Source organism: Eucyclogobius newberryi, unplaced genomic scaffold (assembly GCF_026437365.1).
Source record: "Eucyclogobius newberryi isolate DKJ021-1_F unplaced genomic scaffold, fEucNew1.0.hap1 SCAF_2, whole genome shotgun sequence".
Lineage (NCBI taxonomy): Eukaryota > Metazoa > Chordata > Actinopteri > Gobiiformes > Gobiidae > Eucyclogobius > Eucyclogobius newberryi.
In genome coordinates this window covers 33,137,716-33,163,172 of record NW_027315834.1, presented here as the reverse complement: position 1 = coordinate 33,163,172, position 25,457 = coordinate 33,137,716, and the positions used below count along the sequence as shown (strand labels likewise).

The window sequence follows — 25,457 nt, the reverse complement described above, 5'->3', positions numbered from 1 at the left end:
GTCACTAACTTTGGAGAATTCATTTTTGCTATCTCTTATTGTATGTGTGTATCCGTGGGTAATGTGTGTGTATGCGGACATATCAAAGCCCAGAAGCAAAAGAGGCAAGCGCGGAGAGGCTGTGACAATTATGCAACTGGGGTTATTTATAACCCCTTCTCTCTTGTTCTCTCCCTTGTTTCCTTATATCCTTCCTTGCTTCCTCGTTCTCCCCCCCCCTTTTGTCGCTGAAGCCAATGTGCGGAGTAACCTGATGTCCAAACACTAGCAGTGCCAGCCCTCTCTACCCACTCCGCGTGACAGTGATGGTGTTTTTCTCCTCTTTGGGCACCCCCACCACAGTGACAGGTGGTGGTTACACCAGAGGGACGTGCTAAACAGTTAGCATAGCACACGGTGTCGCAGCTGCTGCACAAACTGTGTCCCACTACCACAATATTTATTAGCATCTAAAATCAACAATACTGACTATTTGGACAGGAGTTGAATCATAAGGAGCATAATGTAGCCAAAAATATATAAAAACACAAGAAATGACAAAACACAGACTGGTATGACTACCGTTTTGAATAATTAGGCATAACATTATAAAAAAAACTATTTACATGGTCTTTTTTATGACTTTTTTTGTTGATAATCTGACACAGAGGTTTTCTTTGGGAATTGACATGAATGTTAGAAAAACAAGAAAACACATTGTAAGGTGCCGTGCTGAAGACAGAACGGTGTCTTACCTGTCAGTGCTATTTATTTTTTCATTTATTTGTTTATTTATTTATTTAAAACAAGGACAGTGCACAGATTACATTAATCTCCAAGAGAAAAGATTTAGTTAGATTTAGTTAAGCTCATTTCCATCTGTAGTCCTTGGGCAATCAAAATCAAACACCCCTAGTTACACATCTGCACCTCTTCTGTACATACACTGTATACATAAACTGTTAATCAACAGCAGTTCTCCTAAAATTTAAACATTCCATAATTAAATGTGTCAGTTTGCTTGTGTTTTCGTGTCTGATCTGATGTTGAGAGTCTTTTTTCATAAGATTGTAGACCATCTTTGCGTGGCAATGTACATTTACATCTTCCTCTCCTCTTCATAATTATTGATAACAAATGGCTACACATTCATATTTTACACTTACTCTGGCTCTAATCTTTTGATATGCACCATCATATTCAAATCCTGATAGAAATCTGAGGCAGTACACAATGTTCCTCGCTCTATACCTCCTCCTTTACTGTGGTGCGTTTGCTCCGATTAGTCCCGTACATAAAAAAGGTTGAATTACCTGAAGGCCTCAATTAGCCGCTCCACCTTCTGAGCCTCTCCCTGGACTCGAATATGAGCCTGAAATTTCCTCAACGCTTCATCCAGCTCCATCCCCGAGAAGTCCATCTCATCCACCACACAGCTGCAGAAAGTGAAGAAACAGTTACAGTTACACATGCACGCATCACATTGTTCTGTACTGCATATTCACAGTTTAATTTAATCTACAATTTGATGAAACCCAATATCCCAACAACCTAAAGGGGTTATAAAAGAGAGGAATAGATTGTTTGTTTGAACCCCTATCCCGCAAGTGAGAAAAAAACAATTAAAAGAAAACAAATATATATGTATTTGATTAAAGTGCAGCTACAGAGGACAAATAATGGGAATATTTCATGGGTTACAGGGTTTTGTTTCATTATGTGTTTGATAATATACAAAGCAAGGTGATTGCTTGGAATGTCCCAGTTCCTCGGAGCAAAAAAATCCACCCATTACCTAGCAACCCTTAAGCTTGATGGTTTTAATTAAGAAAGGCTAAATAGCCTCTCTCATCAGTTTGAAGGATGAAAATACAATGTGTGCAGTTTCAGGGTGAATTAAGGTTTGAATTTAAAGGTGACTTTGAAAGCAACATTCAATTTGGGCTTAAAGTTTAAAGCTTTGATGTGAGATTTAGTGTGGCGGTAGAAAGTAGCACGATAATGAAATAAGAAATTAAAGTTTTGAACACCCTGGTAGCTTTTCATGTAGCGTTTCATGTAGATAAGTCCAAGTAAATTACAGCTAATGCTTACAACACACAGGCTCGACATTTTCTTTTTTGCTCAGTGGGCTCAGGGGCAACGCTCTTAAAATCAGACTTACTCCAGACTTACTCATACGTTATCTAAAACCTTGTATCTCTTGAATATTGTCATGACCCCAGGTGGTCCCCGTGCTCTTTTTGACATGCATAAGCCAACGCCACAGTGACAGAACAGAACAGCAGTATATCTGGCTTCCTGATGGCAAATGTACTTTCCATCTTGAGGCTTGGAACTGTCCCAATTAGTCCTATGCCTAAAAATCCTTGTGATAATATAAGTGACAAAGGTTTCTGATATATAATAATACTGAGTAACAGTTTGGATGTGAAATGTAGTTAATATATGATTTATGTTTTGAGTTAATTTAACAGACACATTACATAAATAATGCACATATTCTAGTATTTCCGACAAATAGACACAAAAACAAATCATATCTGACGGTACTACACACTGTGGGGGAGTAAACAAAACTGTTGCAAGAGTAGTTCATTTAGGCAAAATAATAGTGGTAAATGTATGGTGTCAGAAAACGACTCTGAAAAGTACAATTTCAACAGTAACTCAAGTAAATGATAGTAGACCCAGTGAGTACTTTTTGGAGTTATCAACGCACGTAAAACTTTCCCGTTCTGACATTAACGTTCCAACAGACTGCAAAATCTGCTGTTCGTCTGTCAGCAACACAAGGCTTTAGTTGTAGGTTTACACAAAGTCCTTGTGGCAGCGACACACAAACACACACCTGTGACAGAACACACAGAACATCTAAGCCAGATGGAGCCATATTCTGAGCAGCACCAGAAGATGACAAGCAGGTGGCATATCCTGTTCTCCTGCTAAGCACTACGCTGTATACGAGTCTCTGGGGGACACTCTTCTTGAAGATTTTCTTAATAAATCTGTAATGAGTCCTGTCCTTTGTTCCTCACTGCACTTTATGGCTCCCACATATAAAATATAATTTCACTTTTTGTTGAATCAGATTGGAAAAGGTGCAGCTCTGGGCCTCACCTCTGTGGCACACATAAAGCGCTTGTCACATCACGCCAAGAAATGTATTACAGTTAGACATTTTGGTTGAGCGGGACGTGGGCTTTTCAGTGACACAGGATTTGAGCCACAGCTTGTTTTAGTCAAGCCATTGTCTTGTACTATATTACCTTTCACAAGATGTACAGAGTATTTCCAATGCAAATGAACTTGCACAGTCATTTCTATAATGTATAACAAGAGTTGCACGTACAATACAATAAATCTACCAAATTAGTCAATAGGAAAATGTCTGTAACTCAACATTATGTATTAATTAATCTTTCAGTAAAGGGCCAGCAAAAGACCAGGATTGATGACAAGTAGAAACAGCATTAATCCATGTTTAAATCTGATGACATGATATCATATGCAGGGGTTATTTACCTTCCCTCATTACTCCTCAAAACATTCATCATTTTCTGCAAAGTCCAAATACTGCACATACCAAAGGCAACACTTGACACAACTTTTTGCAGCATTTTAGTGAATACTCTTATCAACTTCACCAAAAATACACAATTGACCATTCCCATAATTCAGTACCACTTCCTCTTGAGTGCTAATGTTTGAATCTATTCACTGGTCACAAAGGTACAATGTGCGTTGTTCTATGTCCATGCCACCAACTGTGAGCTGAGTTTTGAAGCTAAAAGTATAAAGCACTGCGCTGGAGACTAAGTGAGACTATAAGAGCTAAGTGCTAAGTGCTGTCCTATGTAGCTGCAACCTTGAGAAAAGTGCACGTGAAGTAATGGGACAACCTGCTAAATGGCACAATCTAATACTGTATAAAAGAATCACAGTGGACACAGTGGATTATATGAGTTATAACGCTGAAGGACAAAGATTTCTTTTTTAGCTCCAAGAAAATGACAGTCATTGACTTGATGACTGGAAATGAAACGCCGTGAGTCACGTTCTCATATGTGACGCAATAAGTAACGCGTGGAGGACTACACTCCATGTCTTAAAGTCAGACGGATTTTCTACGCATTATGTAGATACACGGATGACTAATGCAGGCTCAGTACAGAATATTCACTGGAGTTTTTTTCTCCTTGTCAACTTTGCTGTAGATAATAATTTTATACATGTCTACAATATTACACTCGATACTCCACACTCACAGTAATTATACATTACTATTAAAACCACATAAACTGCATGTTCCACACTCATAATCACATAACACATGCCAAATTGCACCTTGTATTCTGCATACTATACATTTATATTACACATTTATTAACAATTCAGGTTTGGTGATACTAGTTTGTATCTGTCATTGTCTCTGTACAATATATTACCAGTATAAAGCTTAAATTACTGTGTTTATAGTTAAATGAGTTTATGCAGCTGCCTTGAGAGATCTACTGCTGGTACAAAAAAGGATGTGAGAGATTACCAGATCAAAATTAATCATTCATACAAACAAATTAAATCATCTTTCACTGGCAACCTCCCTTGACCTTTAGAAAGACTTACCCATTTAAATGACAAATTAACTCTCTTAATACTTAGGCACAGGCATAAAGATTTTTCAACAATTTTAGAGAAAAACTATACTCCAAATATATAATAAAGAATCCCTGGGTGAAAAATGCATTTGGAAAGAGCAAATCAAAACGTATAAACAAACCAAAGATGTTAAAATCTCAAGCTGGTCGGCTGAGATTTAAGGTCTGGATAACGAGAGGTATGAATGTTTTTTTTTTACCAGGCTGCAAAAAGAAAATCAAATTAAAAGCTTTGACATTTACAAATAAGGAGTTAATACAACCAATAAATGAAACAAAGCAACGATGGCCTTTGAAATAATTATTAAGACAGAACTTTCAAGGGGAATATTTTCTAAACCTTTTAATCTAAATATATAAATGTAGAAAAAAAAAATGGGAAAGAGAGGATCATTTTGTTTTCACAGATGAAGAATGGGAATATATATATATATATATATATATATATATATATATATCTCAATGGATCCAGCACAGTATTATAATATGTCAAAATGCTCACTATTCACAGGGAAACAACTGAGAAAAACTGAACTCAACATAGAACCACAGACTGTTTTTGACATCTCCATGCCACTTGACTTCAGAACTATGTATTTGGGCCTCAAAACTCCTGCCATTGACACAATAAATGGATACCTCAGACTGCACAAAGATCAAGGACTGGACTCGAATAACAAATTAACTTGAACCAAAACAAAATATGTCGTATGTTGGTTTGATTTATCTACGTCATGTTTCTGAAAATGGATCCTCTTTGCAGATACTCAGGTCATGGACTTCAAGACAGTGAGGGCTGGACGGGAGAAGGACAAGTGCAGGCGATATAAGGCTGACCATGAACAAGTGCGGGCAGTTTGTACATAAAAGGCACTGGACACAAACAGATAAGGGCTCTCTTTTCTTGTGCTCTACTTAGCCCTGTCTCGCTCCTCTGCTCCGGACTTTTTATTTCCCGGGGAATTATGTTTTTATTAACTTCAATAAAAGCAGCATCTTCTGCAACTATAGTGTCTGTCTCCTGTGGACTTATTTTTAAGACCTTGAGTATTATTTTGGCTATTTTCAAACACTACGGCATATTTAAAAATAACTGAATTTTAAGCAGCCAATTTTTTGCTTTGTTAATATACATTTTAGCTAGTATGCAATCGAGTATATAAAGGGTCTTGCATTAAAACTGCAATATATATATATGCTAAATTAATATGCAAAACTACATTCAAAGTGAAATGTCAAAATGAGGTGTATCCAGTGTCTTGTTTTTTTATATTTCGTTGTTTGTATGCGTGTTGTGCAATTTACTTTGTTCATCTAATTTATTCAACCCCAAGGTGAACAATAAAAGCATCATATTTTGTTGTCTAAAGCACTCACTCAAGCACATCTCTGTTGAAAGGCTTCTTGCTGTTTCCCAGGAACTCTCCGATCATCTGCCGGCTCAGGCCTTTCCTCTGCAGCAGGAAGTGGGCCACACCGATGGGAGTGTCCGGGATGAAGCCTCTGGAAATCAGGAACTGCAGGCCTTTGTCCGGGTTTCTATGGGAGCAGAGGGGGGAAAAATGAGAGAAATGACTTTTTAAAGAAAAACATTAAGCTTTGTCGTGCCACTCATGAATAAGCTGATGTTTAATCCAAGAGACGCACAAAGGTTAATTAAATAATCTTATTCATCCCTCCACTGGGCTACAACATCCATTAGCAATTACTTCTGCAATCTACTTAACGCACAAATGACACAACGTGCATTTCAAAACAGTGCCTTTTAAAGCCTTTTCTGTTCCTTTTTATGAGCGGTTTTATTTGTCTCTTTTATTTTTATAGTCTGGTGATGCTGAACCAAATAAAGGTTGAAAATATGATGTTTAAATATTTCTTGATACAAAATATGAATAAAATGTATTATTTAGGAAATTCTGAAACGTTTTTTTAATTTAATTTTGATTTAAAAATGCAACCGTATTTTTTTATACACGTTTTGCATGTGTTTTAGAGTCTGTATAATCCAGATAATGTTTATGATCAGCAAAATGTGATTATTTTTTATAGTAAACCCGTCACTATTGGGTAATTCATCCAAAATAATCAGCTTAATTTTTCAGTTCGCTGTAGTGAAAACATTCAAATATTCGTAGTTCCTGGAAGTTGTTCAGCAGGAGCCAAGACACGGGTCGAACAAGTGAATGAGGTTCACGGTTCTTCCACACCACTGCTTTTCGAATATTGTCTTTAATGGGTTTCTTTTTATAAAACAAATGCTTAACACTGGTGCCTTCGACACTCACGCACGTTTTCAGCCTGATGCATTCAGATACCTTTATATGTATTTGGACTATTTTTAACTGCTATTAGGCACAAAAGAGACAGGCTCCAGGGACGACCAGGGACTCCATTACTGCCTCAAACTTTTGCTCCGCAGAGCACTTAAAACCTTTATGTAACAGGGCAGTTTGTGTGTTGTCTTTAACGGGCTTACTAAAGGGACGAGCTGGACACAGGGGTGAGAGAGGGAGAGAGAGAGAGAGAGAGAGAGAGAGGGAGAGGGAGAGAGAGAGAGAGAGAGAGAGAGAAATATGTGGACATGATGGAGTCAAGGAGCAGCTGCCAAAGCAATATGGCGAAATCTCATTTCATTAAAAGGCAATGGGAGATGCATTACACGTGGCAATGTACTATATTACCTTTCACAAGTGGTATTTAAAATAATATATGTTACAAATAGTGAAGTTGATGTTTTAATTTCAAGACAGATTATGAGAGGGATTAGTCTAGTTTTGGTCTTGCATTATTTTTAGAAGTTATGTTTGATTGTAAAAAAAAATTAAATAAAAAGTGACAAATAATGCTCCCTAGTCTAGTCCAGGTCAGGATAGTGAAAGATTTTAAGATAGGCCTAAATTATTAAAATGATCGATGAGCTATTCTCCTTTGTGACAGTCGAGTCAGTGCCATATCCTCTCACACAAGGCACCGTTCCTATCTGCTCCCACTTCTATTTTGTGTCTTCCATAAAATAGCTCTCCTCCACTTTACTATCTGTATGTTTTATTGCTAAAGCACAGATGTTCAGCCTGCTCTATAGTTTATGGCATACAAGCGTTTCACTGCCATGCAGATGCAGAGGTTTGTCTTTCATTACTAACCATGGACAGATAACTAAGATAACTATAAATAACCCATATTTATTACATGCTACACACATGCAATTACATTTACTGCTAATAAAATGTATGTATGTATGTAAGTATGTATGTATGTATGTATGTATGTATGTATGTCAAATTCTCATTGTCATTCTCTAAAGTCTGTTCTTGAAGAACAGATTTGTTTTGCTTTTTATAAGACAAAATAACTGTTTCACAGCTTTTTGTGAATTGGTGGTATCTCTGTAATCAAAGGTTTACTACCAAGTGCCTTGTTAATAATATATAATAAAATGTAATGTTATGATCGCCTCAGCGGACATGATTTCACAGTTATGTGTCTAATTCGAGACTTTTCTGAGGTTAACAAGGATACAATAAATAAAGTGCATTTTAACCTTTAAATGATCTCCATGAACAATGTGCATTCAGTGGCTGTGGTTCTAAAGTAGCACAAATATAGAACAGAATTTAGACCGTATATTATGTTGAAGACTTTACATACACTTGAACGTTTCCTTTACATTGTACTTTCTGCCGAGCCGACACTCACTGCATATACATGACTTTGTTCGAACATCCAGAAATATGCCACTTTTAGCCTATAGCGTACCGGCCTGTTTAAGATGCACAGACGACAGCAGCTCAGGTATTAGGGGGATGATATGAACTGGTGGAACTAATAAGCCTCCAGCTTTATTGCCCCACCTCCTGCGCATATATTTTTGCTCTCCTTCCTCGTACTATCTCACACTTCCTCTTTTAAGCCAATTCATTAAATCTGAGCTTATCTGTAAAGGTGTTTGATTTGAGAGGATGGGGAGTGGGATTGCTGATAGACAGAAAGGTTCACTATTCATTTTATCATTTTAAAAAGGCCATGTATCCCTCAAGTCAAGTTATCTACTACTAAGAAAGTTATTCACCAGAGACAGCAAAGAAAACTGACCATTCGCTCTGGACGAGTGTAGTTTTGAGTTGCATAAGATCTGTGTGTGGTCGACTCTATATAAGCCATGTTAGAATATTAACTGCATATCATATTGAAGTCCATTATTTCCACTGTTGCACTCCAATATTGAGCCTTTGACTAATCAACTTCTATTTTAGGCACGCAATATGATATAACATTGCAATGTCTGCTGCTATAAGATCAAGGAATATCTGCGCTCACAAGACAGTTATAATTCATCCACTGCAGAGAATCTAGTGCATAATGGAGAATAGACTATTGTCATTAGCAAAAAAATATGCAAATTGATCTAAAGCTTGAATTATGAGTTTTCAATTCAACTCCATTGGGTGAAAACTGAAAGGTGTGGCTAATACGTGTTCTACATCATGATTGTATTCCCTTTTATGACTGTTCTTCACATACAAATCTGCTAAATCGAGAAAAATCGAGACAAAGACGGAGGTACAACAAGAAGACAGCTTTTAGCATGAATTAAAACAGACCTTAAAAGAGCTGGCATGTCGACGGTAATTTATGCAGTGTAATTCTATTACCGCATCCGACTGCATCTTCTGTCTCTCTTATTGATTTTCTGCACTGACATCTCTTTCTGGGAAAACAGAAGGCACCTCAGATGATCAGGGAGCTGGGCCTGATACTGTTTGTTCTCTCAGCTCGATGGGGAGCAGTGAAGAAAAACGGTTTGGTTTGCGGCGCGAGCCCAAAGGCGTCCCATCAAACTTCAAGTACGACCCCAGAGAGGGCGCGTGAGCACAGAAACCAACAACACTTGTGCTGATGTCCTGCCACACTCCTGAAGATGTGAGAGAAGTAAAACTGTTCTGCTGCAACGTCAGGGTGCAGCTGTAAGGGCCTAATATTGTACAAAGGCTTTAATGAATACAGGAGTTTAACTGTGATTGTGACATGTTTTGCCAGGGCCAGTGAGTTTTTAATTAATTTGTACCATTATGAGAATCCAACTTAATCTTGCTAAACCAATTAAACGTTTGGCACAACTGAAACATGTAGTAACTCCTTATATCCTGTATTTTTTATTTTATTTTCTCTCATCATTTTAAAGATTTTCTGACCCGCAGGTGTTTATTACTCAAGGTAGAGACATTCCACAATTCCACATAAAGTCGTGGCCAATCACAGCACCTTCAACCAATGCAACACCGGTGATCTTTATTCATTCATACACATTTCATATTAACTCTGGTTCATCCCTGGTCTGATCAATTATGATAAATCACATCCGACTCTTTGTTTCCATGTCCAAATTGATTTAAAACATGTAAATACGTCACTGTTGTAAATATAGATTATGGAATTGTGCCTTTTGTAACGTAATGTCAAGCCAAACCAGAGAAACGGGAGCTGAAAACTAGCACATCAACTGCACGCTTTGTTTCATGACACTGTTAAACTGCCTTTTTCCTGCAAAACTAAATAAATACAACACTCACACATTGAAGAGGTTGAGCCCGATGCGGTAGAGGCGCTTCCTCATGACGTCGGTGGACAGCGTGGGCGACTTGCAGCTGGCCGGGTTCTCACAGTGGTACCGGGGCAGGCTCAGGATCATGGCCTGCAGCGCCTCTTTGGACGAAGCCTCCGAAGTGGATCGCGCCTCCGTGGAAGCGCTACAACTGCTCATCTGCTCCGAGCTGTTATCGGCCATCTCCGAGCTACACCTCTGCACCTCCAGCGTCTCCACCGCCGGAGAGTGTCCCGGTACAGGCTGCGGGGGCTGTCCGGGGGGCGGTAGCGGCGGGGCAGGGATCACCAGGTCATCTGCTGCTGGGGGTATTTTATCTAGAGGTGTCAGAGGGAGTTGATCCAGCTCTTCTTCGCTGGGCGGTGGAGCGGGGAACTCCACGTCTTGTTCGCCGATATCGGCTATCTCAGTTTCCGGGGGAGGGGGCGGAGGTTCTTGGGGCGGGGGTGGCGGTACAGTCGTTTTCGCTGGGACTTCGGGTGGAGGAGGAGGAGGAGGCGGCGGCTGCTCTTGAGGCGTGGAAGGTGGCACGGTTGTTGAAGTAGCTTGTTGTTGTTGTTGTTGTTGTGTGCAGCTGGTGAGGTTTACCGAAGCGGAGGTCTCCACCACGGACGACGAAACTGTGATATTCTGGTTATCGATTTGAACAGTCACGTCTCTTATGGCCATCATCAGCTTGCTGGCGCTTCTCGACAGTTCGCTGGGATCGGTAGGACCTTGTGAGTCGCCGCTACCTTCTCCTCCGCCCGTGCCATCCGACGTGAATTGATACCCGCCGCCTTCCTGCAAAGAGCACATTGTCTTGAGGCTCCAGTTGCTCAGAGCGTCGTCTATAGACTTGGCCAGCGACTGGACTTGCTCCGTGAAGGAATCTTCCAGGTCGGTCAGCGTGCCTCCTACAGTGGCGGGCAGCGAGGGGGAGCGCACGAGCGGTATGCCCACCAGGTTGCAGCCTTCAGCCAGGGCTCGTTCAGCGGAGAAGCCTTCGGTGTTGGGGACCCGGACTTTGCGCATGGAGATCCGCCGGGGCAGTCGGCTCTCCAGGAGGGAGTTGCGGATCTTCTCGAAGTTCTTGCTGAGCTGGTACTGGCGGAAGGCGGTCTGGATCTTGCAGGCGGCGCGGCGTGAGATGAAGTGCCCGCCGTACTTCTGCTCTAACATTTCGATCTAAAAGTGGGAAAAAACAGAAACAGAAACAAAGAGGAATTAATTAGCTTTGTCCAATGCCACGTTATTGACAGGCTGCCATTGAGAATGACTAGCTGTACGAAGAAAGGTTAAATGACTGAGCTGAAATGTTGCGTGCAGTGGAGAAGTTTAATGAGATGATTGTTGGTTGTGAGAGGAGGTAATGAATGAGCTGAAATGATTCAAATGGTTAGAGCCTCCAAGTTTTGGAAAACAGGACATTTTTAATTCATTTTGTTTTTAAAATTGCCTATGATTGTCTACTGTCGCGAAACAGATATTAATCCCAACCAGAGGAGGAACCAAGAGGAACTTATGATGGGTATTTAAAACATCTAGGCAAGGCAAGGAGAATTTGTTTGTAAAGCACGATTCGTACAGAAATAAAGAGGCTTAGAAGAACAGTACAATCGCAATACAAAAGTAAAAAAAAACATAAATAAACATGAATCCTAAAATCGAGCAGTTTAGTTCTTTAATAAGTTTTAAAAGAGGGGGATATTGTGGCAAAACAAAATGCTTTACAAATACAATGCAAAATATTGAACAAATGCTGCTTGATGAGAATTGATGTGAAAAAAAAAAAATCAATAAATAAATATATTAGTACTGTATAGAAATAAATAATTGAAATATTTTGCAAGGAAAGACCAAGCCTGCTGAGTTGTAACATTTGGAAAACTGCTCATTCCTTCACCAATAACAAACCCATTATCTCAGTGTATCCCGAAGAGGTGCTCTCCTCACAAATCAAAATTGTCTAAACGTGGGGTGAAAAAACAAAAAGCCATTAATCTTTCTTGTGAAAAATTGCCCAAATGCTGTGGGAAATAGATAGAGATGTAATATGGCCACGTTTGTCTGGCAGCGGCTCAAACACGAGGATGAAACCTCTTTGAGTTTCCCAGAACAATCAGGTTGTGGAAGAGTCCTTATCTACTCCATACACCGCTCTGCTCATTTTCAAATCCCTTTTATTGAAGTTCAATCAGGGAACGTACCCCGCTCTGTGATCAAATTTATTACAAGCCAAATGTCTTTTTACATATATTTCTTCATAACAAAAAAGACAAATTGTGTTTTTTACCGTAAGATGATGCAATTATCAGAGATTTAATTTTAGAACGTCGATACCCCGGCTGTTCTTTCCCGTAATATTCTTTTAGAAATAGGTAAGTCAAGCCTCTGCGGGTCCAAAAGTCTGTGTCGAGCGTGGATTAATGGAAAGGAAGGAATCAGGAAGGACAAATGACGTAATGGTCGATTAATTTGCAAAACACAACGAATGCTGATTACTGTTGCACATGCGCTGAATTGAATCTTCTCTAACTCTATCACGGCATGAACATCAATTTAAGTCTACATTGAAATCTCTAACCTCTTTTTTTTACTATTTCTGAATGTCACTTAACCAGGCCGCGCGCACATCTCGCCGCAAAGAAGTGCTGATTGGTCGTAATGCCCCGAGGCTTTGCAATTTGCGGTAAGTGGTAAGTTCAACTCGACGCGGCCTCCCTCATTGTCATTGGATGGACACAATCACACGCAAAGCTCTTCAGAATAGACCGATGACAGTGAAAATCCATCTTATCTAAAGCATTTACATTTCACTGCAGTGCCACTGTGAGCCGAGCGGGACGGAGTGAGAATATTAAGGTGCTTTTCTGAATAGGATGCGCCGCAGTTACGATAGCGACATCTCGGCGGATCCTGTAGCCGTCCGTTCGAGAGCCCACCCCTGAATATATATCACCCCTGTCTTCAACGCTATGAAAATGGCTTGACATTAAACTTTTAAAAGATGAGCCGCGGAGGTAACGTAGCATTAACCTCAGTATTTATTAAAGGTGTTCCGTCTCCAAACGCCTTCCAGGGACTTGGGCAGCAGGCGACCTTTAGAGTGGAAAAAGTCAACAAACTTCTGGATATGATGGAGTATGACAACTGTTTAACTGTAACTGGTTGTGATTTTGCATTTTCAAGGAGGGTCAGGAAGAGCCATCGTACAAAGAAACTCACCCAAATTCAGGGTTTTAGCAATTTGATTCCTGCCCAGACATTTTATTTTTTCAAATATCTTTTCAACCTAGCCCTAAAACATGCATTTGTTAACTAAAAGAGAGTTTTTGTTTATAAGAGTTTATAAGAGTGTTTTTTAAACGTCCTATATGTTATCTGCCCTTTTCCTCTGTATCTACCTGCGTTGCAACAATGAAATTTCCCCATGTGTGGACAATAAAGGATTATCTTATCTTATCTTATCTTAAAATGAGAATATAATGCGAGCCCAGCCAAGACCACGCGCACTTTTACAATACTTTACAAAGCTGTTCAGGGCGTATCTTGTCTACTTGATCTCCAATGACATTAATCAATTAATCAATCAGATGTATACGCATGGTCCATGGTGGGTTTAAAAAGAGAGAGATTCTTTTTCTGAATTATACGAGAATATTTGCGAGGAGATGTTCTACAAATGAGCACTGATTGGTCCTTCATTGTCTTGTCCCGGGACTCTTTGCACTCAAAACAGAAAGAAGAATATAATAAAATAAAAGTGTGACTGTGGTGGGTGGAAGCGAGACGACAGACAAATGTCCAGGCTCGAAACGGTGCGAGTGACTCTCTGTTATCCGTCTGCTGCCTGTGATCACTTCACTAAGCGCTGATGGAGAGAGATTACTCAGGGAGGGCCGCCATGACACCTCTCCTCTATCAGGGTCTCCAAATCGATTGTGACGGACAAACCGGCACTGCAGCGACCCCGTGTTCTGCTCCCCGTGCGGCACCAGACAAACCTCAGCTGACGGTTTAATGGAGGACAGACAAGAAAGACAGAATATTACATGAAGAAGGATGAATGTGAATATTTGATGCGGATGGACATTCAAAATGAGTTATAATCACAGTAGCTAAACACAAATCTGAACTAACTTCGGATACCTAAAGTCTAGTAGGGTGATGCTTAATGTGCGAAATATGCAAAACTTAATGGTGTTTTTTGGATAAATAACTAGAAAAAACGTGACTAAACCAAAGCCTGCTGTCTGCGTCGTAGGTTTCAGTTATGGGTATAAACAACTACATTTGTCTTGTCACCCCTAATGAGTCGTTTGTGGGTTTCAGCCTCTAAATGTGCCCATTATCCCATCTCAGAGGATGCAAAAACTGAGGGCTAAAATGCAAATCTGCAATTATTAGTTTTCATATGTGCTGCGTTTGGAGCGCAGAAAAATCAGCATGATTAATGAGGCGATTATATAAGAGCAAAACTGGGACACAACGAATGCTGACTGGATTACAAAATGAAGACGATAAGGCTTGACGTCACGGCAACGTTTGAACCATTTCATATATCGGAGCTCACAATTTCATTTGGTGTTTTGAGGAACAGCCCAGTGCTTGTCTATTGTTATTATACTACTGTTTGCTCTTTATTAATTATACTGATGATTGTGGTTTCAAAATACATTTTAGCTGTATGACATTTTATGAAATCAGACAGAAAGACATTATTATTAACATGGATCATTATTTTGAGATTCTGGACATTTCAAATCACTATATTGATCTAAAACTTTATATAGCTTTAGTGCACGGGAGCAAGTAGAGGATTTCTTTCCATTTGTGCCAAAATGGCTATAGAACAATGCCGATTTGAGGAAAAATAATAATAATCTGAGAATGAAATAAGTTAAGAGCTGTGGGCGTGTATAGGGGGCAGGGGAAAACGTGGGCGTCTTGAATGCAGGAGAGCAAAGGTTACTCAAACATGCATAAATCTCTTTAAATATAACTTTGAATGTGTATTTGAGAAGGGAAAACAATCATAATATACTGTAGTTAAAGGCTCTTTAAAGTCGCATTTGCATCATGTCGATTGTCGCCTTTAAATTGAGCTAAATTCATATTTTGAATGCAAATTGTACAGTTCATATATTTTGTATTGGGCAGTTGAAAGAAATATTTCATATCTTAGTGATATCAGTATAAATATTGATAGATAGACCGGTTAAATTTGCTCACAGAGTTTTTCAGTAATTATGCCTCTGCAGCAATCATTAAAGCTGGTCTTTTTCATTAGTAACCACTTCATCATGCGTCTGAAAGAATGCTTTGCAAACGCCGAGGACTTTCCCCTCTAGCCTTTCCCTTAATGACTTTCCGTAAATTTGCAAATGAAGTTTAAATAGGTAAGGCTTTGCAATGTGAGTTCAGGGATCGTGTCATAGAGTCAGAGCTTTAAGTGGAAAACTAATGCAAATGTGAAAGTTTTCTCGCTAAAGTTAGTGACAAACTGTGAAGCACTGACAATATGTTTATAGCTCCCAAAATGTGTTGATTTTCTTCTGGCTTTTAATGGAAACTGACAGAATGTGTGATGTTTGCATTCACACGTTGCAATTTATTTAGCTACAAAAAAGTGGAACTAATACAAAGTAAAATGACTTGGTGTTTAATGAAGAATTACGTATGTACTTGTATTTCTACTTTCTTACTGGAACAATATACAATACAATTTGAACGCACTAATAATACATATACTACAGTGCATTATTAAATATGTTTTATGGAATATCATATTAAAAACTGTAAGCACTATTTAGTCATCCTCATAGTAATAATCATTCTGTTGATTAAGGACAATGAAAACTTAACATTATATGGCCCCTTGTTATAATTCTCCTTTAATAAAGTATTCAATTTAGCTGAAAATACCAAGCGACTACAAACTCAAACCTGTTTACTCCATCACTTTTGTATATGCTGCACGGAATTATCTTTACGCTTTAGATGCTTTACGTTAGAACGCACTGAACAATGTGGATCACGGAGGTTAAGTAGGAGGCTTGACGGAAGTTAACATTTAAGTCAATGGTTCCTCCGCAGCAAATCATGGTGCCAGTGCGCAGATCCAATTACTCTGACATTGATCTTTGGCAGCGACTCCCCCCACCGCACTGACAGCTGATCAATCGCACTGATCAACTATCTAAAGGGCCGTCCACAGCCGCATAGAGGAGTTTGCTTTTCCAATCATAGATTAGGAGACTGGAAATAGCCGCGGAGGAGTAAGAACCTGTGGACTCAGATGGGGAAAAATGATGAATTAGGACATGAAGTCAAAACTCAAAGAAAAACGAGAGAGAAGAAGGGGTAGAAAGTGAAAAGGCACGATCTCAGCAAAACACAGCATGTCCTCCATTTGGTGATAGGAGATTCTCGTTCAGCGTATTGCTTTGGTACGCTATTCTATTATTAAGTTTAACCAAATGTGTCTGTGTGTAATGAGGACGGACGGAAGCTGGGCGGCCTTACCTGACTGTGGGTCCATGGAGGAGATGAGGGTGATGGTTGGAAGGATGACAATGGGAATGGAATAGTAGGTGGTAGTCGATGTGATTTGAGTGATTATGAGATGGCACATGAAGACCTGGTGAACAGCAACAGGACAGAAAACAAGTCAGACACACGTTAAACCGCCTTCGCTGTCGGCTACGACTCACGCTCGCGGAACATTTGACAACACGACAAACGGACAACTGCATTGCGAGTGTTTGACATCAACGTTATTATTTCACAAGAGCTACATTTAAGTTCATTCTTAGAGACGTGTTACCAATCTTGAGGAATTCTTCATGCACGGTGGGAAATGTGAAAATATGCAATGTATTGATAATGCCATGGGAATGTGGAGGGGGCTCTGTGGTGATTAGGATCGTGGTTATGAATCGGAAGCTCATTTCCATTGATTCCCTCCCCAATATAAACTCAATCACAAGTCTATCAAACGACAAAACTGTTCACTACTAACACACACATCCACAACCCTCAAACCACTTGACACCAACACCCTACCTGCTTATTTTTGAGGTCAAGTGAGAGCTCATAGTCGGACGTTTTGGGATGTGATCCGGCCCCGTTTCGCTGTACCCTGAGAGGCGACGCCGTGTGGTGCAGACTGGCTCTCCTTCCTGCCATACCCCCTTTTGCTCCGCTCCCTTCATCCTCGTCCTCCTCTTCAGGCGCTTTGGGTTCCTCTTGCTTCACCTTCACCTCTGCCACTTCTTCGACTACTTCTTCCGTTTTCTTCTCCGCTTCGGCGGGTGTGGGCTCCTGCGGCAGTTCCTGCGGCAGTTCCTGTGGCGGCTCTATCGGACTTGGGATCTGAACTTGTGGGGCAGATTCCGGTTCTGGTTCGGATTCAGACTCGGGCTCAGGGGTGGGAGGGGGAGTTGGATGTGGTTCTGGAGGGGGTTTTGGTTCTTCTTGGGCTTGTGGTTGGATCTCTGGCTTGCTCTGCGGCACTGGCGAAGACGGTTTCTCTTCTTGTGGCGGGACTTCCGGTTGGGGAGGTTCCGGTTGGGGCTGTGCCTGGATCTCAATCTTCTCCCCCTCGCCTTCACCTCCCTGCCCCTCCTCCCCACCAGAGGGCGCTGGAGGTTGGTCATCGCTGCAGAAAGGAGGAGAAAACTCAGAGTCAGGGTGCTGCTGCATCCGTGGTGAGCTCTGACCTCGTCTTGACCGCGGCCTGGGTTTACCTGTGTTTGTGTGTGACCTCACTTGTTCTGCCCCTGTACCTGCCCTGGGCTATCGCTAAAGCTAAGTATCATAAACCACCAAACCTTTGTGTGTGACAGAAGCTTGAGTCAAACATAATATTCAGCAAAATAAAAAGTGACAATATTTATCACGGACATGCAACATATACACACACACACACACGCACACGCACACGCACACGCACACGCAAACACAAACACCTACACACACAAACACGCACACACGCAAACACACACACACACAAACACACACACACGCACACGCAAACACAAACACACCCAAACACACATGCACACGCAAACACAAACACACACGCAAACACACACACACGCAAACACACACACACACACACGCAAACACACACACACGCAAACACACGCACACGCAAACACACACACATGCACACGCAAACACAAACACACACGCAAACACAAACACACACACACACGCACACACACGCAAACACAAACACACACGCAAACACACACACACACACACGCAAACACAAACACACACGCAAACACACACACACACACGCAAACACAAACACACACGCAAACACAAACACGCACACACACACACACACACAAACACGCACACACGCAAACACACACACACATAAACACACACACACACACGCAAACACAAACACACACGCAAACACACACACACACGCAAACACAAACACACACGCAAACACACACACACACAAACACACACGCACACACACACGCAAACACAAACACCCACGCAAACACACACACACACGCAAACACAAACACACACACACGCGCAAACACACACACACGCAAACACACACACGCACACACACACACACGCACACGCAAACACACACACACACGCACACACACACACACACACACACGCGCAAACACACACACACGCAAACACACACACGCACACACACACGCAAACACACACACGCAAACACACACACGCACACACACACGCACACGCAAACACACACACGCACACACACACACACACACACACACGCGCAAACACACACACACGCAAACACACACACACACGCACACACACACACACACGCAAACACACACACACACGCAAACACACACACGCACACACACACGCACACGCAAACACACACGCACACACAAACACACACACGCACACGCACACACAAACAAACACATACACACACGCACACAAACACACACGCACACACACACAGTGGGACATAAGGACTGTCATGCAAACAGTGTGGCTTTAACTGTAGGTGTATATGTTGGGTAGTTATGCAAACAGGATACCAACAACAAATAAAAAAACGTTTTACGATAATCAAACAAATGTCCCTTATCTCTACAGTGTTGTTTCCTGTGTTATCGCATGTTCTTTGCACCTGCTTCCCCCCACCAATAATGTAAGTTGGAAGAATTGATCAAGTTCATCATAGGTGTTTAATATGTATGTGTAGTGTCTTCAAGAGTCAGTTCTGGGTCAAAGCAGCCATTGAATATTTAGCAGTGGGCAATATGGTAACAAATGTATGCCACAATTTTGCTGGAGCCAGATCACAACTTTCTAACAATTATTATTTTATTATAATTTTTTATTATTTCTCTATTGCCTTTAAGAGGTAATGAAGTCATCTGCTCATTTTGAAAGTTCACACTTCACTGTGATTGGTTAACTCCAGCTCTCACTCACTCAGCCTTACAGAGGCTAAACAAAAGGAGAAATGTGTGGCAAACAGTGTCTGAGTTTGAACTCACAGCTGCATTAGAGGAATAGTAACTCACGATATGACAATTTCACAAAAGAGCTCTTAATTCAATTTGATGACCGTATCAGCCGGGCGATGGCTCCACAGCTTCTGTGGTCGCTGCTGTAGCATTCAACATTTTCAGCAACACATGTATAGTGAAAAAAAGTGCCACAGCAGCAAGACAAACATTTCACACTCGTTGATTTATAGTTATCTACTCTATTACAAATTGCTGCTGTAGGTGAGGTGATGAATTATCACTTTTGCCAAGCCCAGTTTGAACAATCATAACTACAGAAAAGCAATTACATGGGAACTGACGCTATTAGGAGACAAAAGTGAGCAAGCAGACAGGCGAGCAACTTTGAGCAAAGTCAAATGAAAATCGTTTCATTCATCTAATGCCCAAATAGGAAAGTTTTGAAGTCAAAAGTCCTGGAAAAAGTTTCATAATATCTTTATTGAATTCCTCCACAGGCACATCAGAAGGATGGAAGGAAACCCTGCTATACCCAGTCTCTGCTATGCCTTCCTGCACACTAGCCTTATTCATTTCACTTGACAGAGCACAAGCTGGGTGAAAGTGTCTTAACAACCGCTACTTTTAAAATAGAGCTTCTATGAGTGATGAATAATAAATAGAGAAATAGTCTGATGCCTCTACCCTCAACTCCAGGTGAGGCTTTCTCGCACGAAAATAGATATGGCTGGAAAAAACAGGTTTCTTTGGAGGGAGAGTTGTCAGTGTTACAGCTGCAGTGCTATTGTTCCAACTCCAAATGTAGACTTTTATTTTTTTGCATTGCACCTGATAAACTGACACCAAATAATCCATAGGAGACGCTCTAAGTGTGATGAAGTGAAAAAGTGGCGGCGCTGCGGAGACGGTGCTCGGAGAAGATTATTCACGAGGTGGCACATGCTGTCACAGATAGCATACAATAATACGTCTCTGTGTCCTGCATGTGTGAATCAGCTCCACACCGACCTTGTAAACAACTCGGCTTTGATCCCACCCGGAAATCTAACTGATGCTTCATACACGTTGCACACATCCATTTCCGTGCCCTGTCGTTTGTAGTGTGGCCATACTTCTCTCTCACACAAACAGCACACACAGACGTCCACTGCTATCCCGGCTTAGCCCTTGTTAACTGTGGTTTATTTTGGTGATATTCTCTTCCGCACACGCATACAAATCTCACATGATGTAAGACTCTGCACCTGATTTTGTGTCTCGTGATCTCGTAATTTGGAGGTGCGAGATGTATCAAACAAATCAGAGTATAGCAATTGTTTTGGAGATATGCAAAATTAGAATATTGAGTGAATTGTCTATCATTAAAACTATAAAAAAAGAAGCTGAAACGCAGTGTAATCTAGTGCAAAGTGATATTTCTGCACTTTTATGGTTAGTTTAATGGTCCGTTCTCATTATGTGTGATATTTGAACCTCTAACAAGTTATTTGCAGGCACATTTCTGCACATTCCTGTTCAAATATTGTCTGTATATCGTTATTGAGATCATGCACACACAAAAAATAAATCAATTGATATTCATTTTTGTCAATATCAGTCTCCCTTACTCATAATCTTGCGATACATATGATCAGCTTTTATGTGGTTTTGTGCTTTTCTTCTGTCATCCAGGGTGCAGATGTGTATTAGTTGTGTAGCTGTATCTGGCATATTTACAGATGATAATTCATGTGCATTCTCCTTATACAAATCCAGGCATAATTCAGTCAGTTCCACCTCCACGGCCTGACAGCCATCCTGCTGCAGCCCAGAAAATTGAGCCATTCTGGGTGTTAAACTGTCTGTCAACCAGGAGACATAGCTTGGATGCACCTCTCATTTCTCTCGATGTCAGTGTATAAGACGGATGGCTTTCAACAGCCCTCATTCAGAACAACACAACATTTAGCATGGCGCTGACAGGCCAAAGAGGGGAGTCATTGTTCAATTTCACTGGTTCTCAAAATGTACCTTGTGATGGCAGTTTGAATCCTGTTGTGATTTTGTGAAATGTTGTTGTAGTTCAGTCCAGTGGTGGAAAGTAACAAGTACAAAGTAAATGTACTGTATGCAAGTAAAATGTTACGCTATCTGTACTTTACTTCAGAAATTATTACATTGGATTATTTTCATGTTTACTGCACCTCTCAGCAGTATCTGTAGCACCTACCAACCTTTTAGTCAAGGTTTGGTCCGCAGTTGATCCAGTATTTCCTATTTGCTGACAATATTCTAGAACATTCATTCATTCATTATTTACTGCTTGTTCCCATTAGAGGTCATTGGTGACAGGAACCTATCCCAGTGACTTTGGGCCTTAGGCGGACTACACCCTGGACAGGGGCCAGCTTGTTGCAGGTTTCTTCTTCTTCTTCTAGTCCTAGTTCTTTTAATTTGAGTTAGTTTAGACAATGTACTTTGAAATGCAAGTATTGCGTGAGGTGGTTTATGTCTTCCTCTCCCATTCTTCAGAACCATAGCACATATTAGTGTTTAAGATAAGCCTCAAGACAAGAGTACAAAGATCCATATTAATGAGAGACTATGGATCCTCCTGTCATAGATGTACAGCCTATTATTGGAGCACTGCTGTGCTGCCTCGCAGGGATGCTCCGTTCTCTGTTTGTCCTGAATAAATGCATTTATGCACCAAACATTCATGCACAGCAATAGTTTGCATTTACGTACAAGAGCAGCAGTAGAGATTTAGTTTTTCCCGTGTTTTTGCTGACTGCTTTTGCTGACTGCTGTTTTGCAAATTAATGAAAAATATATCTGGAAAGTAGAGGCTGGTGTCCTCCGATGCACTTGCTGTATGGCCAAAGCAGAGATGCAAACAGCGTGTGCTACATTTAAAATTAGCTTATTCCATGTACGTGGGATGGGTAAATTCTACAAGTCCTGCAGCTATTGTGTTCACCTCAGGCACCGAACATATGTTGCACTGTGAGTTGGGCTGTGACATCAAACCGTACTGTGCAAAGGGAGATTTCAAGGGAGATTTCAGAGTAAAACAATTACCGTACAGTAGTAGCATTACAATGCTGTACTGTGGTGGTGACTTTCATTAACCTTAGTGAAAGGGCTTGTGCTGCATCATCAGCGTGTGCAGGAGGTGAGATGAAATATATTGGACCTTGTGAGTGAGTTCAAGGGTCAGTCCTCTGGTGGAGTGGAGCCAGAGAGTTGCTGAGGAGGGCATAACATCAGCATAAGTCAAACTCAAATGAGATCCCAGAAGAAGACGCTGCAGCCTGCCATTTTAGGACTCACCTACAGACAAAAGGGCTAAACCAGGACAGAGGGGTCGCCAGAGATCGCAGGGGGTCTCAACAACTTTGTCTGGTCAGAGTGTCATGTCATCAATTACACATATCAAACTCATATGACTGGAAAATAAGCATAGTAACAAATATTTATCTGAAACAAATGGGGATTCGGAAAATCTCAGTTCAAACCGGGGGGTCTTTGACAAAAAAGGTTTGGGAACCACTGGTTTAAACCATGCTCTTAGGCTAAACCAAGAATCAAACCAAATTAAAACCGCTTAAATCAGGAAAAGGCCAATCAAAGACCAAATCACAAATGTGTCAGCGAACTATTAAACCTTTTTCTTTTTCTGTATGCATTTTTAAACAATAACTTATATGTGTCTCGAGTAAAAGGATAATCAGGAAGGCAACAGTATTGAATCACTCGGTCACTTGTGTTAATCCTGATCCATTTGTATTTCATCAGTTTTTCCTGAATGAATCGGTTCATCAGACTGAGCACAAGGGCAGACTAAAGAGCACACGTCTCTGCATAAATAAGCGTGTATCCTTTGTCTAAAAGATTATGTGAGGGGTAAATGTGCTATACAAATTCAGCATTGTCTAAGTAAGTACATGCACAGATATATACGACAGAGAGGCTTTGGATGAAATACATCTATAAGTGACAGCTTAGTAATGTACGTATGTGATTTGGTGAGTAGTTTTGTTATCCGTCTTATCCAAATGTATTCTGAATTAACTAGCTAGAGATTTACAGGCCAGGGTATGTGCCCATCTGACACTTAAATGGTGAAAGTTGTGTCATGACAGGCTTTCAGAACAAAAGAGTGTCAAAGAAAGAAGATTAAAATGTCCCTAAACCTTATAGAAAGCTATTCCCTGCATTACTAATGTATAGCAATAAAATGAACTTTAATAAAAAATCACTTTATAACTCCAAATAAAGAAAAAATATAATAATACTAAGCTATTTTTGCAAGGCACATTTAAGTCGCCGATTTCTCTCCAAAAGTAATGCATACTACATACACAATACAGAGAATTATTAGCTTAAAAGTAGCTATAAATGCAGCAGTGAGAAGAAGGGGAGGAAACATTTTGTGACAGATCCAAAATGACAGCGAGGAAGTGAGATGTACAGCATTAGACGTGAGGGAAGAAAAATGAGGGTGGCAGGAGCCCAGACTCTGACTCTTGTGTGTGGCTGCTGGTCCAGGCCTTCTGCACAATGTTCCAACAAACAGCTTTACTGAATATAAATGTAGTTTATATGCTATATGCTATAAGCTAAATACAGATATAACTTATTTATGCTGATGGTTCTTGTTGAAGCAGTTCAAAATGTTCAATCAATGTCAAGATTTTATACATTTAGCTGGATTTGATCTGCCTGCGTAGTGACCCACTTTTGGATAGATAACGTTGCAATAGAAGAATCCTCCTCTCGGCCAGTAAGTCACAAGCCACTTTGGGCTAGTCCAAAACATAGATAAATATAGGGTAATTCGTCTAGTCTTGAGCTAAATAGCAGGCCAAAATGCAATCACATTTGTTGAAGGTAAAAGAAGGAACAAACATATTTAATGGAGCACTGCAGACTGTTTTCAGCATTGGCCGTTGTGAGTTATTTACTGCATGTCCTCCCCGCTCTCTCACCCCTCATTTCATTCTCATCTGTCCTGTCCAATAAAGCCTGCGGGCCAAAAAGGTAAAAAGCAGCAGGTAAAGAGGAACTGAACCTGAATTTATATTTGGAAAAAAAAAATAACTACATACATACATACATAAATAAATAAATAATTAAATAAAACATTCAGGCTTAATTTGCAAATGGACATATTTGACATATTTGGAACAGATTACACCAGACTACATGTTTATGACTATTTAAACGTTTTTAAATGTTTCTCTATGTGTTTTGTTTCTTTAATTTCGTGTTGTATTTTCTTTTCTTTTCTTTTTTCATTCAAATGGAAAACATAGTAAACAATATGCTAACCAGAATATTAGCCCAAAAGAAGAAATTACTCAATGTTTTGATTGGTTGAACATACGTCGCAGCTAAGAACTGTTTCCTTTGTTATGTTGTCAATGTAATGTCCAATCCTGCCACAAAAATAGCACCTGCATGTTTAAATCATGAGCTTGAAATTGGTCACGTGCCCACATTGTCTCTGCTTCCTTTGTTCCCAATGCACAGCAGAGGAAGCCTCCATACCTCACCTCACAACAAAAGATCTATACCTGAGTATGTGTTGGGTACTTAACAAGGCACTTTATTTATTGCATGAAATTGTCCTTGCGTGTTTGGAGGTTTTATGCTTTCTGCTCACCGAACCTGATCAATCATGGGGAAGATGAATCGGTTATGAGGATGCCGATCAATACAGATCTCACACGCCAAAAGATATAGCTCATG

At 40.5% G+C, this 25,457-nt stretch overlaps 1 protein-coding gene across 6 annotated transcripts in view; it reads right to left on the bottom strand.

Annotated features, from left to right (window-relative positions):
* iqsec3a (IQ motif and Sec7 domain ArfGEF 3a) overlaps positions 1 to 25,457 on the bottom strand; it is a 95,514-nt gene that overhangs the window by 16,744 nt on the left and 53,313 nt on the right. For 4 of the 6 annotated variants that reach the window (XM_072455058.1, XM_072455059.1, XM_072455060.1 and 1 more), the window contains exons 3-6: positions 17,287 to 17,881; positions 10,208 to 11,406; positions 6,015 to 6,176; positions 1,293 to 1,415 (exon numbers count right to left, since the gene is read on the bottom strand). In XM_072455058.1, coding sequence (XP_072311159.1) covers positions 1,293 to 1,415; positions 6,015 to 6,176; positions 10,208 to 11,406; positions 17,287 to 17,881 — 2,079 coding nt within the window. Of the gene's footprint in view, positions 1 to 1,292; positions 1,416 to 6,014; positions 6,177 to 10,207; positions 11,407 to 16,746; positions 16,862 to 17,286; positions 17,882 to 25,457 lie in introns of those variants that run through there. The other 2 variants (XM_072455062.1, XM_072455063.1) reach the window with 2 other exon arrangements.